At 36.5% G+C, this 19,350-nt stretch overlaps 1 protein-coding gene across 1 annotated transcript in view; it reads right to left on the reverse strand.

Moving 5' to 3' along the window:
• GRM8 (glutamate metabotropic receptor 8) overlaps positions 1 to 19,350 on the reverse strand; it is a gene marked incomplete at both ends in the record, with an annotated part of 339,489 nt that overhangs the window by 278,225 nt on the left and 41,914 nt on the right. Inside the window, one exon of the mRNA XM_082784661.1 lies at positions 3,162 to 3,378. Within this exon, the coding sequence (XP_082640787.1) occupies positions 3,162 to 3,378 (217 nt within the window). The remainder of the gene's footprint in view (positions 1 to 3,161; positions 3,379 to 19,350) is intronic.

A 19,350-nucleotide genomic window follows, 5' to 3' on the forward strand; every position in this document is an offset into this window, starting at 1 on the left:
TGTGGGAGTAAAAAATATTATAAATTTAATCACTGTATTCAAATAATAATACATGGAACAGCAAGTTGGAATAAGTATCATTCCCTATTATTTTTACAATCTTTGTCATGTAATGTATTTAATTTCCAGCTATCCTTTGTCCCAAACAGAATCTTTGTCATTAAAATGAGAGTAAATTTTGATATGTAATATATCCTGTGACATGTCACAGTGGCACCACTTTGACCTTTTCAGTATTCCACATATCATTTGTGAGCCTGTTCCATTTTGCTTCTGTTACTGATCAAGAAATAGGAGTTGAACAAAGGACCAACCAAACTGGATGTTAGAGGTAAAGAGAGATCATGACAAATAAGTACTTACAATTAAAGCACATGAAATTATCTTCTGTTTTAAAAATATTTAAAAACCTTAGCCATAAAAGAAAGAAACGCATGCTATCATAACCATAGTTTCAAAACTGCGCTCTAAGGTACTATTTTTTTTTTTTTTCAGAAATGAATCTATCAATTTATTTCACTTCCCTTCCTCAAATTTATTGCTTTCTATTATGCTTATCTTCACATTCATTTTGCTTCCAGTTGTTGGTCACTTATCTTAAAAAGTATGTAATGGATTTAGAAAGGAGCTGTCCTATGCATTTTTATGCCAGCAGCACAAGGGGAGCAATGTCCTCATTAGGTACTCCTCACACACTTTTTATTAACATGTTTTCCTGTTTTGTGTACAGTCTCATACTATGTGACAATTTTTATAAACCTACCAAGACTTTATTATCTCAGGCCTCATCATTAGAGGCTGTTTGAAAAGAGTTTCCAACCCTATGATTCAGGTGAAAAGTATGAGGACAGTGAATAATAGAATTAGACTGGAAGGGGCATTAAAATATTATCCAATCCACCTCCCAGCCCCAAGGAAGAGCTAAGTACACTTACATAATCTTGGGGCAGATGTTCATCTAATGCATTCTCTCAGATTCTCAGCAGTGGTGGCTCCAAAACATCCCCAGGCCATCTGGTCTAATGCTTCAATATCTTAAACATTGAAACATTGATGTTTTCTTCAAATCTACACTGAACCATACTGTAGAGTAATTCTATTATTTCTGGTCAGATACACTGACTTTGGATGAATGTGTGGTCCTCTACCTTTCTGTAAAAGCCATTTGTCTGTTTGAAAACATTACTTTCATCATCTTCCCTTCTTAATCAACACTTCTTCAGGCTTACGAACTACCTTGCTCAGTTGTGGTCTTGCACAGACCACATTTTCAAGATTTGTGACTTCCTTCTCACTTGTAGACATTCTCACCCTTTGTGAAGGGAGGGCCAAAATCCGTAACAGGTCAAATTAAGGTTTCACAACTGTCAGGCAAATTAGAGAATTACTCAAATTACTTTAAAGATGGTACTCTGGTTTACAGTATGACACAAGAAATATAAGCAGGTTATAATTTCCTATCACACTGAGATCATTTTTTGAGATAGCATTCTCTAGCCAGTCCTTCTGAGTTTGAAGTCACCTCCAGATTTCACGAGCATATCCTTCATTCCAAGTCCATCTGGACTTAACATGAAAACATTGGCTGGTACCTGATCCAGCACAAACCCCTGCCAAAAAAAGCAGAGCACATTTTTCCTTTTTAACAGAAACCATTGATAATTACTCTCTGAGTTCAGTTTTCTAAATAGGTCTCAAGTCATTGTGATTATAGTGAAGTCACAGTTGTCATTGAATAAATCTGAAACACTCTCAGACCTGTGGAAACAAGAAACAGCAGAATAGTCCTGAGCACTTTATTTTGTCTATTTTCAGAAATCAGCAGAATTAGATAGGCTGCAGATGTTTTCAAGAAAAAGTCATTTTCAGCCAATGAACTCTTGAATTTCAATTCTTGAAAATTCAATTCTTGAATTTCAATTCAATCAATCAATCTAATCACTGCAGTAGTTGAAATAACAGATAAACCTTGTATATTAGATACAAATTTTGGAAGAATTATCCATTCCTTTACAAACTCCAAATCAAACCATTGCAGTGTAGTTTGCCTAGGCTCACCCATGACAGCACTGCTTAGAAGATACTTATTTGTTAACTTATTCAGCATGTCATACACACAAGTTCCCTAAGTGGCACAAATTGCTACATTTTTGTCTTACTGCCAAGTTGCTGTGAGTAATCAGTAAATTTTATGGTTCAAGCGTAAGTACCTGAGATGCACATGCACCTTTCCATACAATTGAGATGTTATCCCTATGACTGAAATGGAAGATATTTTCTCACCCATATTGACTTGAAAGAAAGAGAGTTCGTATGTACATGCCCCAGAAATCAAAAACAGTAAATTAATGCAGGCTTTCTCAGGAAGGACAGGAAGGCTGCTTGTATTTTTATTTATTTATTTATTTATTTATTTTTCAGAAAGGATATTATTTTGTAATTAAATGTTTTAGTCAGTGAAAGGCCAGTTTCTTGCTCTTTCAAACCATCTGCTACTCATCATCTTTATTCCTTGGTGTCCAAAACCTACTGCTCATGAGAAATAACTGATTTTTCAGGCCAGAAATAACTATTGTAGTGTGAAAAAAAAAAAAAAAAAAAAAAAAAAGGAACTTAAAAATAATTCTCAGAATAATGCCTATATTTATATAGCACATTTCATCCTGAAGGAAAAACAATGAGAATATGTGTTTGTACTTCATAGATTTGTTGTTCAAATTCATCAAAAGTAAAAACTCTGGATTTATACATTCTGGAACAAGGAAAATAAGGTATAATTGGATTATGATTCTCCTAATCTAACAATCACATTTCCTCAGATCTGGATATTTGGTGGTTGTTTTTTGCCCCAGTAACAGCTTCTTTTTATAAATCTCAACCTTACGTGACCACACTGAGACTTAACATATTTACCAAGTCTGTCAAGGAGGTTCCCTTTTCCAAAAGGGGCATGAGGCACTTGAACTTTTCTTAAATTAGTGCCAGAACTGTCAAATTGGCAGACCCACAAGCAGCAAAATCACCAAAATCAAACCCCTCCACTTGAGTCCACGTCACCTGCCTCCAGGCATTCTGATCATTTTGCATAGACCTTGGCAATGCTCAGCAACAATTTGATACTTGCCAGCTATTAATACAAAACCTGACAAACACACACTTACCGATTTCCCTGGAAATCTGTGTGAATGCCTCTACACCGCTCTCTCCATAGTTTCCTTCAGAAGCCAGTGTTGAAACGTAGTTCCACCCAAGAGCCGTAACAATGTCAACCATGGCCTGCGCTTGGTAGGAGTCAGGTGGGACCACTCGAGAGAAGAAGTCATACCTGGTGTTATCGCTCAGTTCTGGAGCTGTAGATGCATAGCTGATTTGAGGTATCTGAAAATAAAATGACAAGTAATTCAAACCAGACTAATATCACTTTGCTCTATACTTGTGTGTTTGAAAGGCTTAAAATAGATTATCTACATTCACTGTGCAGAACTGAATATCTTGTTTTAATTAAATAAACTGATCAGAACACATCTAAAATTTTGTAAAATGTCAGTCAAGTCTTATCATATAACACTCTCACCAAGAAATAATGCATTCTAGTTTTCTCCAGATGTCACAATTGTTGACATATAAGTGTAACAACTGCTTTTGTGATCCTGGCTGTGATAGGAATAGATTTCTATAAAGGAGGAATACTTACTATTATTACAGATGGTAAGAAGGTCTCAGCTTTGAAGACTGTGATTCTTAAAAATGCTACAATTAAATTTGATGAGTAATATGTGTATTATTTCCATTTCTTTGTTTTCTATACATATATACCTGTATGTGTTTTTTCATTTCCCTTCTACTTTTCAGTCTTTCTCTCCCACTGATTTTTCATTTCCCAGTTTAAATATTGTGCATGATTCAACAATATGGATACTATACAGTTAATACCAAAAGTTATCTCATGGAAAAAAATAAAAATAAAATAATTAAAAAAGAGTTCTTTGGCTTCTCTACATACAGAGAAGCCAAAAGGTTGCAAGAAAGATTTGTAGCCCTCCACCTCAGCCTTCTTGGTGGAAACAAATAATAGCCACTAACTAGCTGAAATAGACTCTAAAAATAAGTTAGTATTTTCATTTAAAATAATCTGGGGTGACTTTCTTATCTTAATTCTTATCTTAAATAAGTGGTTTGGCAAGATCCAGGAGAAGTTGTGCATAGGCAATATTAAAGTATGCTGAAGAGTATTTTGGTGCAAGAAAGTATAATTAACATTTACATTAATTTAAAATGGGAAAGTTTTTCTTATTTACAGTGATAAAAGTGATGAAATACTGTCCTGAAATGAAAGATACCTCAAATATCTTGTTGAATTTATAATCTGTTAATAGCAGGTGCTTAATTCACATTCTACAAAATATAAAATATTCTTCAAGGAATCAATTTCAAGAGTTCTTAAAGTGATTCTTTTGAGAACCAAATTTAGCATTTCCAAATAACAGGTGATCTGGTAAATGCCCAATGTCACATTAAATGCTGAAGCAGAAGGTTTCAGTGGAACCTTTACATCCTATAAACTGTTTCCACATTAAAACAAATTAAAAAAAAATAATAATAATAATAAAAAAATGGATTTAAGGCATATGTATGCTATTCAGAGTCTGGTCACTAACCCTGCCTTTAAAGACAACATGGGCTCTTACAGCCTAATAAAACAGTTTATAGCCTAAGGGATGGCAAAATAATTTCTCAGTCAGAAACACAAAGAAATAAACTCTTATGTATCTTGTATCTTGGCTATACTCTTCTTTAGGAAATTTTCTACTCATGGACAAGCCTCAGAATAAATAATTTGAAATGCTGGAATAATAAAAACCAGAGAGAACAGGATAAAGGAGAGGGAGGATCACAGAAAAAAAAATAAGTTAAAGGTTATATTTCATGAAATGAGTATTCCTAACACAGCAAAGACACACCAAGTAAAAATAAAAGATAAAATCTTCTTACATTTCTTGTCTTGTATAAATTCCCTTTCTTTCAGAAAAGATTTGAAACATCTTTATCTCTTTACAGAGGAGAGATTCTGACCTGTAACAATACAATTATGTGCATTTAGAGCCTATATCTTTCCTTTTCAAAATTTACTTTACTACTTTTTAAAACAGTTGTCTTTTTCCAGATGGAAAAAGGAAAAAAAAAAAAAAAAGACAATGATAGTGTGGCATTTTGCACCTCAGTGTGCCATTTCACAAAAATGCTGAGGTTGTTACATTGCTGAAAGTAATTTCAGCGATAACATTCATAAAATCAACACCAGTAAAAGCTCTTTTAGACAGATATTTTGTCACTGAAAATCTTGAAGTCAAGATCACAGCATTATATATCCATTAACTTTCTCAGTTCCTGTTCCTTGGCATTAGATTAATAACAAATCCTAGACGTGTGTATGAAAGCTGTTGGTACAACTTAGCAATGAGATATTTCAGATCAATAGAGATGATGAGATGATCAGAGACTGATTTGAGGACATAGAAAAGGCAAAGAAGAGAAATTACTTTACTACTTTTCAGCTCCCTGTCATTCAGCTTCTTCCCTAGAGTTATTTCTAAAAACAGTGGAACAGAAGGGAAGGTAAATACGGTCCAAACCAAATACCCCTGAAATGGGCCCTGAAAGTGGGCCCACCTTAAGCAGCCACAGATTTACTGCTGCTAACTTATTACCAACATGCAAGAAACATGTGCCATGTAAAAACAGGGAGAAACATTGTCTAAACAGCAAGTTATGGCTAAATTTCAAGAAAAAAAAAAAAAAAAAAAAATCATGCAATGGAATATTTAGCTAGTCTCCTTATTTTGTATGACTCCATATTTTTACATACATCCTTCATGATTATAGACAGCACTTTATATTCAAGTATTTTTTTCCCCAGATCTGCAGATCCCCCACTAAGAAATACCTCATGGATTTCTCTCCACAAAAGCATTTTATGCAAAAGTAAACAGACACTTCCTTCCTTGCCTGCTTTTAAATGCACCACATTCACATATAGGAGAGCACTGAAAAATAGTTTTAAAAGTCGAGGACTTGTGACATGTTCAAGTGTAACACAGTTATTTGAAAAGACTCAGAACAATGTTCACAGACGTTGTTCAGCACAAAGACAAATTGTTGGTATTTAGTGGTTCGATAATCCATGAACAAAAAATATATACATTAAAATGTAACAACCCTAGTTATGGACTGTAAGTTTAATAAACCATTTTACATGTCCCCAAGTACGTTTTATGAGACAGAGCATAATGCTGCCTAAGCAAGAGAACAATTATGCTCTATCAATTCAGTAATATGTGTTTTTAAAACCCCCTACATACACGAAGTATTTATGCTTGAAATTCTATTGGCCCCTTGAGATGTAAATATGCATTTTGAAAGAGACCTGTAAAGGGTCTTTTGCTCCTATATTTCTCATTCTAGATTTCTCAGTCTAAATTTTCAAAATTAAATACAATACACTTAACATTTTATTTGTATTTAAGTGCTATATCAGTCTAAATTTTCAAAATTAAATACAATACACTTAACACTTTATTTGTATTTAAGTGCTGTATAGTATTGTCAAGAGCACATCTTTTATTTGAGGGAAAAAAATGAAAAAAATAATGGATTATGTAACTACATTCACATCAGTTCTCACACAACAGCTGTCACATTCACAGACAATTGCTAAAAGCACTTATGTTTGAATGTTCATTGATACTATTTTTTGTCATATTCTTTCCTATCCTGTGGTTTGGCCACTGCCCCCCATTAACCTAGTATGCTGATAAACTTTCTACTTCTGGTGGGTGACAGTCTGGAACTCTTTGAAATTATTATGCAGATAAATTCGTAGGAGCCTTATTTTTTATTTTGTTATTTTTAAGCTTGAGCTGATCTATTTGAAAAACCTAATGCTATTTGAAGACAGATGTTTATAGTGTGAATCTAATGACAGTGGATTTGAAATAATATCCAGTTTTAGTATGGACCTTTAGTATGGACCTTAATACTGGAGCATACTGAGCTACAATTGAAACTACCAGCATTCCCTTAGTCCTTTAATCTAAGTCAGTAATGGATTCATCTCATTCTCTATTAACCACAGTCACTGGCATCAGAAAATTATTCTGTATGGTTTTTTGATTGTTTCTTTGTTTGCTTGTTTTTAAATGGGGGTAGAGGAGGGAGGGGAAGATAACTAAACAATAAAACAATTGCTTGTAAACAAGTAGATAGGCTAAGCCTTCAAGACAGATTCAAACCAAAACTTGACATCAGTCAAGTACAGTCTCTGGTTTTCCCTGGATTTTTCTGTACATATCTCCAAGCTGATTTTAAATCTGTCTCTAAAGTTCTCCTTTTCCCAGAAGATCAAAGAAGATGGAGCAGTTACATTCAGAACTAACTCTCCAAAAACTGTGATTGTGGCAGCATTTCAAAGAGGGAACAAATCTATATGAGATATCTACCAAGCATTACTACAGAACAGACTTCTATTCCCTGGTGGAGCAGGTGCAGGCAACTTCAGAAGAGCCAAAGCAGCTAACATTATGTTTCATTTATTTCAGCCAAATGGTGAACCACTTCCAGTCTCCCATATACTGAAAATAAAAGACATCTACCACTCCCATTTTCAGGACTACTTATAGGGGAGAATTACTCCGGATCTATCTGCTGGGTCCAATGCGGGGATCTAAATAAAGGTGTTGTACTAGGAACAGTAGAGAAAACTAAGTGACCTAGGTTTGCCTTTCCAGTAAAGAAAGCAGTAAATCACAGAAGGCAGCTCTTAGTATGCCTTCTCATCTATGATATTCTGTCCAAGTTTTGTACAGAAGTTCAGAGGAATCTTTTTATTGAGCTCTCAAACCCATTTGCATGCTACATTTGTCAATGTAAAGTATCAGCTGGTCACTTCAAATGCCATCTTCCTTTATACAGCCTTTCAGCTGAAAGCATGATTTGAGAGTAGAGTAGCAGATAGTGAAATGAGATAAGATGATATGAAAAAAAGACCTGAGATAGGAATCACCAGTAATTTTGAACATTACTGATTATGAGTTACACTCACAGCAGTAACCATGCTATACAGTCACGCAGCGTAATGGGCTTAAATCACTCTCATCTTCAGTTTCACTACCCACTCAGTCCTACCACTACTAACTTTAACATATCAATGAGCATTTTATTTCCCTTTTCCATTCTCTCATCACTGAGCAGTCATCTGTTTCTTTTTTTTTTCTTTTTTTTTTTTTTGAGAACTATTAGCAATAGCACATTAAAAATAGAAATAATTGTAGCTAACAAATTGAAGTCAATAAATTTTATATTAGTGATTGTTCAATATCAACTGGCATTTTACCACCAACTAATAAATCTTGCAAAGAAGTAAAAGTGCTTGAAATAAAATTTGACTGTGGAAACATATTTCTATCTTGGTGATTTTTCTGAATTTTAAATATCTATCATTAATCATTAATGGCCTCATCTTTTCAAGATTTTTATTCCCTCTTCTGTACAGCAAGAGAGAGTTCTTTGTGAGTACAAAAAATTCACAGCAGTGAAATGAATCCTCGGGGCTTAGATATTGAACAGTTGCTGGATGAGAGCTGAGGTCACTACCTTTCAGCTATTAGTCACATTTGTAAATTGCCATCAGGCAGAGAATCATCTTAGCCTGCTTTTACTTCAGAAAAACGTGTCAGCCTTCAGTACAGTAATGCTAAACTCACTCAGGGTAGACATTCAAGATTCAAAAGAGTTTGATGAGGCTTAATAACATCTTGCACTATACCAACAAGATTAAAAATGTTCTGTTTTCTTACTAACTGTAGGAGGATATAAAATGCACGCTTAAACTGCCCATTTTCCTCCACTGATATAAAGGAAGCCTAGGAGATTAATTCAACCATTATATATACAATTTAGAACAATACTGTATACAGCTACATGTCTTCCGCTGAATCTCACTACCCCACTCATTTTTGCTCCACATGATGATTAGCACAGCTAATTATCAATTTCCTTCTGTAATGTTTTCATCTCTCCATCTATGACAAAAAAAAATGAATAGGTCACCCATGCCATCACTAGAGACAGTTTCCTTCATTCTGAGAACAAACCAACACTAGCAAATACTTTGACACCTATTAATGCCTTCGGTGACATGAGATGCCCCTTTCAGTGCTCACAGGAGGGTGATGTCTTGCAAGCTTCACTGTCTACAAACCACTCCTGCTAGAGCTGATGCTGAGAAAAAGTTTCAACATATGAAGTTTTCTGATTCAGCCTTTTTCCATGGATTTTACCATGAGGAGGAGCAATCTGTCACAAGTTATTTTCCCAGTAGATGTATATGTATATTAATTTATAGTTAAACTATGTATTTATAAACTATATTTATTTAGAAACATATACTTGATGTTCTCTCTTTATGTTAAGGACTGATACCATTTGAGAGACATCTGTTAACCACAATATCCATCACATGTCCAGTAAGGTATCTTGTTCAGGAACTATGATAGTTTTACCCCAAAATATATGTTCTAATCTGCTAGAGCAAAAGCAACAAAAAATGCTTACGCTTTTCACCTAGATGGCTACAATTTAAAATACATTTAGACCCCCCCCCCAAAAAAAAAAGAAAGAAGAAGGAGATAGAATTTAGTAGAATTTAAGAGCTTTGGAATGGGAAAGAACAAAAGTATAAATTGAAAGGTGCCATTAGCAGATTTCACTTAGAACGTAGATTTTTTTTAAAAAAAACATTTAATTTACTCCAAGTCATTCTGTTTGCATTAAATATCACAGTGGTTCCTTTCAAGGGTGCTTTCAATTCACACACTCAAAGATGAGGAGCTAATGATAAGGCAGTTTCAATTATTTATTTATTTATTTTAATTTCTGTTTTTATAGTTTTGTGCAAAGATATGGTCTTTGTGATTAAATCCAACTAACTATTGCTGTTTTGTCCCCAGATATAGGGTAATAAGTGATCCATCACACCTAAGTGTTTCTGAGTTGAAATGGGTAAATTATTTTACTTTTTACTTCATTTTACACTTTCACTGGCTTTACTTTACTTCTGTTGCTACCAGTTACCTTCTGAGGACATATTCCTGAGCAGAATATACCTTCAATGAACTGCAAGGAGGTTTTATTGAGGAAAGAATATAGGTACAAATCAGTGCAGCATGGTTTGTGGTCAACAAAATTATTTCTGAAACCATCACATGTTGGCCTGGTATGTGAAACATTATGAAGGCAGATTTTTTCTGAGGTTACCTCTGGTGGTCAAACTGACCAGCAAATATGGTATTCCAAACAAACTGAATTACTATAGAAAATTTGTTCTAACTAAAACACATAATTGTATAGTATTGGGTTATGGGATGAGGAAATATTAAAGCTCCATAACAGTCCATTTTATCCCCATCAAGCAGAATATATGTTTCATAAAGTCTAACCAGATGACTTACAACAAGAGGGTTTTAGTTTGTGACCTCTGCGCTTCCCTCATAGAACAGGACACAACAAAGAAAGAATGTGTATAATATTAACTGTTCAAATTTGAGTAGTAGTTTGGGTCCAGTGTGTTGAAGTAGGTCAGGGACTCATTAGAAATCATTACTTTTAATTACACACAAGGGATACTACAATAAATAAATAAATAAATAAATAAATAAATAAATAAATAAATAAAGTGATATTTCAAGCTCAAAACCCATAATAGATGCAGCATCTACAAAACAAATTTACCACTCTAGAAAGTATGTGTTTTTGTGCTCTGTGATGCACTTTAGGGCAAAAACATTAAAAGGATATTTATGCATTACAAACGTTTTTATAGCTGAAGCACATCTTGTCGTGCTGTGCGTTGCTGTGTAACTCCAGGAGGACAAGAATCCATCTAAGGACAGCTTGAACTGTCATCAATGTTCTGTGTAAGACAGTCTATTGATAAATGTTTAACAATGGCATTTTCTCAGTAAGGGATCTCTATTCTGGTATTTCCACATCCTTTTAAATCCTGAGTTTTGCCTCTCTAAAAACCCAGCTACAATAAGCAGTTGCACATTAAAATTATTCACCATCTGTAGGCAGCCTCTTTCCAAATACTTTAAACCCAGCTGAGGTCCAAGCACTGAATAATAAACTGAAGAAATAGTAGATCAAATGAGTAATATTCATACTGAGATCAAATCACAAGGTGGGGAGGGTGGGGACCTTAAGCTTGGGAATGGCTGTTAGCATTTCCTTTACAGTTTCTTATGTTCTCCAATCATCAGATCAAATGAGAAACCAAGGATGCTTTAGGGACTTCTTAAACTATTAAAACTCCTTTTCTACTTGTTGGGGAAAACTGCACTTAATTATGTTTATCAATATGTTAAATTTGTGTCGATCTCTGCTGAGTACAATGTGAAGTCTGACATTTCAAAGCTTTTTTAACCCCACTTTCCTCCTTAGGGCCTGTTATGCCAGTGCTGTCTGCAACTATGAACTTTTCTGATGAGTTTGAGAAAATATATAAAGATATGTATTACTTTTAGTCTGAACTAATAAAGCCATTTTTTTTATTATTATTCAGTAGTAATAAAATTACCTTGTTGCCACAAGGTATTCCTCTGTCCAAATCCAGTTTTTCTTTACATTCATTTACTAATTAGAACGACAGAGAGCACAGCAGCCAGCTTCAGAGACTCACCCATGAGGACATGCAGTTATCCAGGGGAGCTTTTCCTGATTAGAGAAATCATCACTAAGGAAGAAGAAGGTGCTCTCAGCAGGGTGCAAGCTAGGTGTTCTGTTTAATGGACAACTCTGCTCTCTGCATTCACTTTTTACAATGCTGTAAGCCCAGTTCCCCTTACACCACTGGCTGAGCAGTAGTGTTATCCTTCTGCTACCCATGCTGCCAGTGTAATGCCATGAGTACCTGAAAAACATCAGGAGGAGGGAAAGAAAGTTTCATATTGATCACAGCTCTCTCCACAATTGTGAAGAATGTAAAGGTACATAGACAGCAGTCAGCTGCTCAAACACATGTGCCCATTGCTTTAGTGAGTGCTTTCACATATTTTAGTGTATGCTGCCTACACTTCAGTTATTGCACCAGAAAGCCCAGATTCCCTGTAATCTGTCTGGCCTGCACTAATGCCTTGGATACCTCATATCAGAGTACATTAAGGGAATCCCTATGATTCACCATAGCTTGGGATTCCTTCTGCAGAATAGCCTGTTCATATAGGATTATAAAACATCATTTGAAATCCATATATTATAGACTTGAAAGAAGATAAATTAAAGGTGTCTTTTTTTGTTGGCTTTCAAATGATTTTTCTTCTTTTCTTTAACTAATCAGCCTCAGAAGCTGAACTTTTTTCCATTCTGTTTTTAACCTCAAATTTACAAGAAGAAAACATCAGTCAGTCTCAAGTCATTTCCAAAGGATTAAATGTTTCCTGTATGGCCACAGTGAGTCAGTCACTAAGTCTAGTTGCTACTGTTAGAAATGTTGAAAAAAAAAAAGGGGAAAACATTACCAATCAAAAGTTTGGGAGTTATCTATGCACTAACCTCTTAGGCCTGCAGGATCAATATCCAAGCCTTTCTTTCCCTTCAAGATATACATATAAAAATAATAGAGTGACCTAGGACAAAAAGCATCCTCCTTCCCATGTCTTCTGAAAACCACATGACAATATCTCTTCTGTTCCATCATTACTAGATTTCCATTCTGATCTCTGACTTAAACACTGAGGTTTATCACTACATTGATCCATGGATTATCTCATGAAAAGCATCAGGGCAAGCAAAGAGATCAAAATCCAGGCAACCCCAGTGAGTGCACAATCATGTATACACAACATAGGACAATGCTGCTACTGGTCTGAAGACTGTCTACAACAGATCCTACAGAATTTTGGAAAGTTGTGGAAGCCTAAATATTTAAACTATACCAGCCTGGCACACTGGCAATGAAGAAATGAGGTGAAGTGAGCAGGTCTTCATACAGCAGCATGGTGCTTTGAAGAGTGCTCCACAGATAAAAAGTCTGAAAAGCACAAACTGTGCCCAGAGCCTTTCTAACTGGGTAGTAAGACCAAGAAATGCTGACAAATGAAGGCTAAGCTTATATATATTAAAAATAAATAAAGAAATACATACACTTATAAAAAGGCACTTTAGATAGACTCCTTGAAATACCCTTAATAATAGATGGTAGAAAACAGAAAGCAAAACAATTGGCTTTCAAAAATACCTGTATTTAATAAACATTGACATTCATGTAGGAAAGGTAAAACATTACAAATCATGCTGAGCACTCACAAACAAACAAACCGCACAACAAAAGGGGTTTTTTATGCCATGCTCTGGCATGTTAGAGGCACAAGTTCAAACTTGTTCATCATTTATTTTGACTCTGCCAGCAGTCAGTAGTAAAATCTCCAAAAGGATTGCACTGAGAGTCAGGAATTAAAACAGAATTTTTTATCTATCTATCCTTATGTATATAGGTGTAGATATATAGAGAGAATTTTTCCTGACATTTTTTTTTTTTCTCTGTATGAACTTCTTTTTCCAGACAGCCCTTTGCCTTCATTCCTGGTTTTCCCTACCTCTTCTCACTCCCTCCTCCCTTTTCAACCACAACGTGACTGAGATGAGAAGGAAAAGTAGACAATGATTAGTTTCTAAGGAGCTAATTTGGGCTTTCTCAGCTGCACTTCTGCTTCTCCCTCTTGGCAGCTGATGGTTCAAAGATATTCGGTGTTTTCACTTGGACCAGCAGAAAGGGCAAAGGAGAACTCCTTTCCTCTGAAGCAAGGCTGGACAGGGTTGATCTTCAGTCTAGTCTACTGAGTGAGGCTTCATTCCTCATAATATGCAATTTTGCTCTCTGACTATGTTGGAAACACATCCACAAAGTCAGCAAAAGCAATACTTGGTGCAGGAAAATAACTTATATTGGATGAGCATTTCACATCATTTCTGCAAATTCTCCTTTTTCCTATTTTTATTCATTCCAATTTAAGTATAAATCAGTTTGCTGTTATCACCACCATACAGCCTTGTTTGAGTGTTAGCCTTAGCCTTTCTGGTTAGTGTGATGGGGATTTCCTTCCTAACAGTGACTCTCCAATCTTTCTAAGTACAAATACAGATGATATATAAGCCCTTTTGAAGGTTCTTAAAAGTTCCCCTCAGTTAGCTTGACCCTATAAGTCTGGTCCCACCATGAACAACATACTTCAGCAGCTCGGCAGGATGCTGAATGAAGAGAGGTGAGGAGCTTACAATAAGCTGGAAAAGCTCCACCACTCATTTTTTCCCACCATTTCAGCAACCCTGGTGACCATGCTTCTCTAAGGATGTCAGTAGTCAGAGGCAGAGCTCACTGACAACTTCTTTCTGCTGCTCCGAGAAGTGGCTCCTCTGTCTGGGTTTGTGCCTGTGGTTATCAGCATAGCCACGTAGCACTTCAGTGGACAGGGAAGGGAACCTTGGCCCCGGAGCTCCAGACAAATACTTGCTTTTGTCTGAAAGAGGGATGTGAAAGCACCACATCAATGCACAACAATTCAGTGTCTTCATCCAGGCAGAACAAGAAGCCAATTGGTCCTGTTCTGACCAAATATTGGGAACATTTATAGACTGAGACAGGTTAAGACTTTTCCTTTGACAGATACAAAACACTCATTTCTAAGAATCTACTTTCATTACAGATGCCTAGCAGAACCCCACATTTACCAGACTGTTTCAGTTTGCAGCCACTCCATGCTGTACTGATCAGTAGTCTTTGGAAATCTCCTTTTGTATACTGTGCACAAATGATTTGTATCAGGAACTAGAGTACCTTTTACTGCTTCTGAATACCATAGCAGCTTTTGATGAGTGAACATCTTTTATTTTGAAATTGTCCTCCCTCAGTCTGTTGCTGCATATGTTAAAAGACCCCATCAAAAGCAAAATTACACTAAACTAGATTTAAAAGTGTCAAGAGCATTGAATAAACATTGGAGACATGAAAAGCCTGAGTGGATGCTCCTGATGACAAGTGGTGTGGGAATGCCAGCCTGTGCTGAACCTGATACAATTCCATTTCCATCTACTTATTGAAATTGGTTCATAAATATATTTCTGCATATCAGTGTCACCTATCCATTTCCAGACACTGGAAGATTAGGTCCAAAACTGCAAACTGAAAGAAATCAACATATTTATCCATGAAATATCAATGTCATCTAGATTTCTTTAAAAATAAAAAATAAATAAAAAAACAACCCACACAGCTTTGAAGCATTTGGTTTTGATCTCTTGAGTCTGTCTTCTCTTTCACAGTTTGTAGATCTTTTTAATTGTAAAGACAGCAAAGTGCCCAGGTTTATTGGAAGAGAATTTGCGGGCTGTGTCTGGCACATGGGCTGCCTATGCAGCATATGGTGGAGTTGAGCACCTTGGAATGGGATTCATATACTTCATGAGCTAGTCAGTAGGAAATACCAAGTGAGAGATGTGACCAAAAACCCATTTCTTTGGGTGTAGGTATAACTGAGACTGCAGTTGATATAGCCCACAGCCACCTCCACACCTAAGAGAGCTCCACATTTCTCTTTTAAAAGGATGTCTGGAGAAGAGGGCAATGTTATGATTTCCAGCTGCTTTATTTATTTAAGAAAAGTTAGTTGCTGTAGTGCCCACATTTATCCATTTGCACCTTCATTATCCACTAGGAGACTTCCTTCTGTGTAGGTCTCATGAACCCGCTCAAGTCCCTTTACCCTAGTTTAGAAACCAATGCAGAAAGGGTTATAGAAGAAGCCAAAACATGAAGCACAGCTCTTATGTCACCATCAGCTTGTACACAGCCTAAACCACCTCTCCCACAGAGCCTTAACACTGAGACCTTGTGAAGACTGAGATGGGGGGAGGATGCACTCCTTCTTCCATGGCAGCAAGATGCTGTGCAGCTGAGCTCAATAAAGGCAGAGAACAAAGACACACAGTAGACATGTCTGCACAGTTGTACAATGCATTTGAGCTGAGAGCATTTGACCAGGTCCCAGGATCTGGTCTTCACTTCTTGATGTACATGTTTAACGCTGAATGAAATATTATTTGCCAAACATTTAGGCAATAAGCTAACTCTTAATGTGGCAGCCCTTGTGGGTAAATGCAACCGCTGAACTATAAGTGCTAAGAGAACTTTACTGGCCAAAATTAGACACCAGAAGTTTCACAGATCCAAGAACATCTTTACAGATCACAGACTGTGATGTCTGAGTACCACTTCAGGCACATAAGAGGGTTGTGTGAGGTCTTACTTATTTTATCTGGGCTAGGTAGTCCAAATATAACTCTCCAGATTTATGAGAACAATTAAGGGGTCCAAGAGTATTATGTAGAAGTTTCCAAAATGATCTGTAAATCTTTTCTGTGCCAGATTTCTAAAGAAATGCAATTTCACTCCCTATTAGGATAAGAGAAAATTTTGCCAGACAAAATTCCCCATGCAATTGAAAGGTTATTTTCTATACATTTGTACATCAATCAGTCTTACCTGTTATTTCTGAGAATTTTTCCCTGTACATTCTATAATATATATCCTCTCCACTCACTTAATTTGGCTGAGCAAGCAATTAAGAATATTTTTCTCGAGAGAGATAAAAAAAAAATAAAGCCTTTACATACACAGATGTCACAACAGCCAGACTCTGACAAAACTAATGGTTTCAAATATACCTCTTTACATACAGAGAGTGCTGTATAGAATACATAAAACAGAACTACAATCAGTGTCTGTGCTGCTGGCCAATAGCCCCTGAGTCCCTCTATCATCTACAGTGTCAAAGCAAAGGGCACCTTCAGAGGCCAGTTCACTCGTCCTACTGACTGGTGGATACAAGCCTAAGGGCTGGAGTCTCCAGAGCCTGCAGTGCCCTGCAGCCAGCAGCAGAGCAGAACTTTAGTGTCAGATGGGCAATTAGCTGCTGAAACAAATGTCTTTGCATTCAGAGCTTTGACTCTTGAGACAGTACATGGGGCAATAAGGGCAGAAACGAGGTTCACAAGGCACAAACTGCCTGGACATAAGTCATTGGGAAACACCAACGTGGACGATCAGCTTCTGCCCCTTCCCTCAGAAGCTCTGGTAGGTGAAGACACCTTCCTTGCTTCAGCATCTTCATTGTAAACAGTGGAGAAGGAAAATCCCTTGTACTTCTGTTTGCAGTCTTACAGGCTCAAGGCCACCTCTGCCGTAGGCAGGGAAGGAAGAGACAGAGGGCAGAGCATGGTTCCTCATGCAGCCTTGCAGGAGGCAGAGCATGGCTGTCATGCCATGGGGGGCAGCAATGGCTCACCCTTCTGTAGCAGGGGTAAAGGCTCTGCATGTTTCTTGATACTCCAAGAAATAAAAGCTTCTCTGTGCTTATGCAGTCCAGGTGGGGTGGTAGCTCTGCTGCCCTCTATTCAGTCCTTTAGGAGTCCACCCAAGGAACTGCATACAAAGAAAGCAAACCACAGTACTGTCCTATGCTATGTCCGAAAGCACAGCGCATCCCAAGACTGCATAAAAAAGCCAGCATTTCTGGGACACATCTGTTCTGTCAAGGGATGCACTGTGAGATCAAGACACTAAGTGCATAGGTTGTACCATTATATTAAGTCCTATAGATTCAGCCACAGAGTGACAAAAAGTCTCAGCAAGTACCAATAGTTTGCTGGACAGTCATTTCAGTCTTTGCACAAAGGCTGTGCCAGCCACATTATACCAATGTCTTTTTCCTCACAGCAATTTTTATTTTCCCCTTCCCATACTAGGAGTGGTCACTTCAAACCACAAGCTACTGTTATTATGGATAAAAACAACAAAGTAAACAGAAAAACCCTGTTCAACAAAATCTCTTCTGGCATTTGTTTCAGTTTCAATGCATACCTGTTATACACCACAGATAGTGCTAGCAAGAAACCTCTCTGCATGGGGAATTACTGGATAGTCTCCATGCTATCATTTCACTGTAGACTTTGAAAGTCTCAGATCTACAGAAGAAGATTCTAGGAACACAATTAACAATCAGCATCAACTTCACCTTTCATAATTTTGAAGCTACAAAACAAAACTAATGCTCATTTCTTTTGTTCCCTAAGTTACCTCCTCAGAAAGTTCGAAGTTCAAGTCCCAGATTGAGTAACTTCACTGTCCAAGTGCTTATTAAGGTCAAAGAAGCTTTTCACAGACATGGGACTTTACCAAAAACAACAGTTGAAGAATCAAACGGATGATCAGAAATGTGATCTTTTCACACATATCTTTTTTAAAGCTTCTATATACACGCCTACATATTCTCAAGAAATAAGAAGCACTTGAGATTCTTCTCACACTGCATCAATTTCCACATCTTATCTCACTTCAGCTCATACCTGTCGCAGAAATGAAATCTAAAAAAAAATTAACATGCTCAGGCGTACCAGTTAATAATATATTCTTGATGTATATTCAAAATGAGTTAATTTACTCTGTTTAGAATGCAAGAAGCAGCCAGTTAAATACTGAAATCTCTCTCAGAGTGTGAAAAAAATATTATCTTTTTTATTGACTGTAAACATTTAATCTAAAGAACAGTTGGAAGGTAAAGTCTGGAATACCTGCTTTGATTAGTCAACAGATGCTCTACAGAGTCAAAACTTACTTACACCCTGAGTTTTGACTTTTATTGTTAACTCAAACAATAAAGAAATACAAACCAAAGCTTTTTTTGCTTCTTTTTTTTTTGTCTTTTTTTTTTTTTTTTTTTTTTCCCCTAACTGACTACATCCTCAGTAGCTCTCTAAAAACTCTCTCTGCTCTAATACTTAATTATATCTGCTTCAGGAAACTTTCCTATATGCCAGATAATTTTCACCTGCTTGCATGAGTCACCTGTTAGTACAGCTGCTTCTTAATGGTGGTGCCTTGCAGCTGAGATAAGAATGAATTCAACAACTAAAGATCAAGAGGTGATTTGATTGTCTAATACATTATTGTCTGCCACTGGCAGAAAACTTATTTCCTTATATAAACAAAAAAATGGCAGGATCTAGTAGCTAAAATGAGGAAAAGAAAAAAATTAGGGCTAGAAATAAGATAAAGATGTTTAATGTTGAATGTAACAAATAACTGGAAACTGTGCTGGGCTCTACTTCTTAATATCTACTGTAAGATAGCAGAATGCAGAGCCAGAACTTCAGATCAGCAGACTTATTCAGGGAAAATGCTAGGTGTGATCTTAAAGAAGCTCTGAGGAGTAAAGGCACTAGGGGGAAGCTGTCAGGTCTTTC

The sequence above is a fragment of the Aythya marila genome (assembly GCF_965140915.1).
Source record: "Aythya marila genome assembly, chromosome: 1".
Lineage (NCBI taxonomy): Eukaryota > Metazoa > Chordata > Aves > Anseriformes > Anatidae > Aythya > Aythya marila.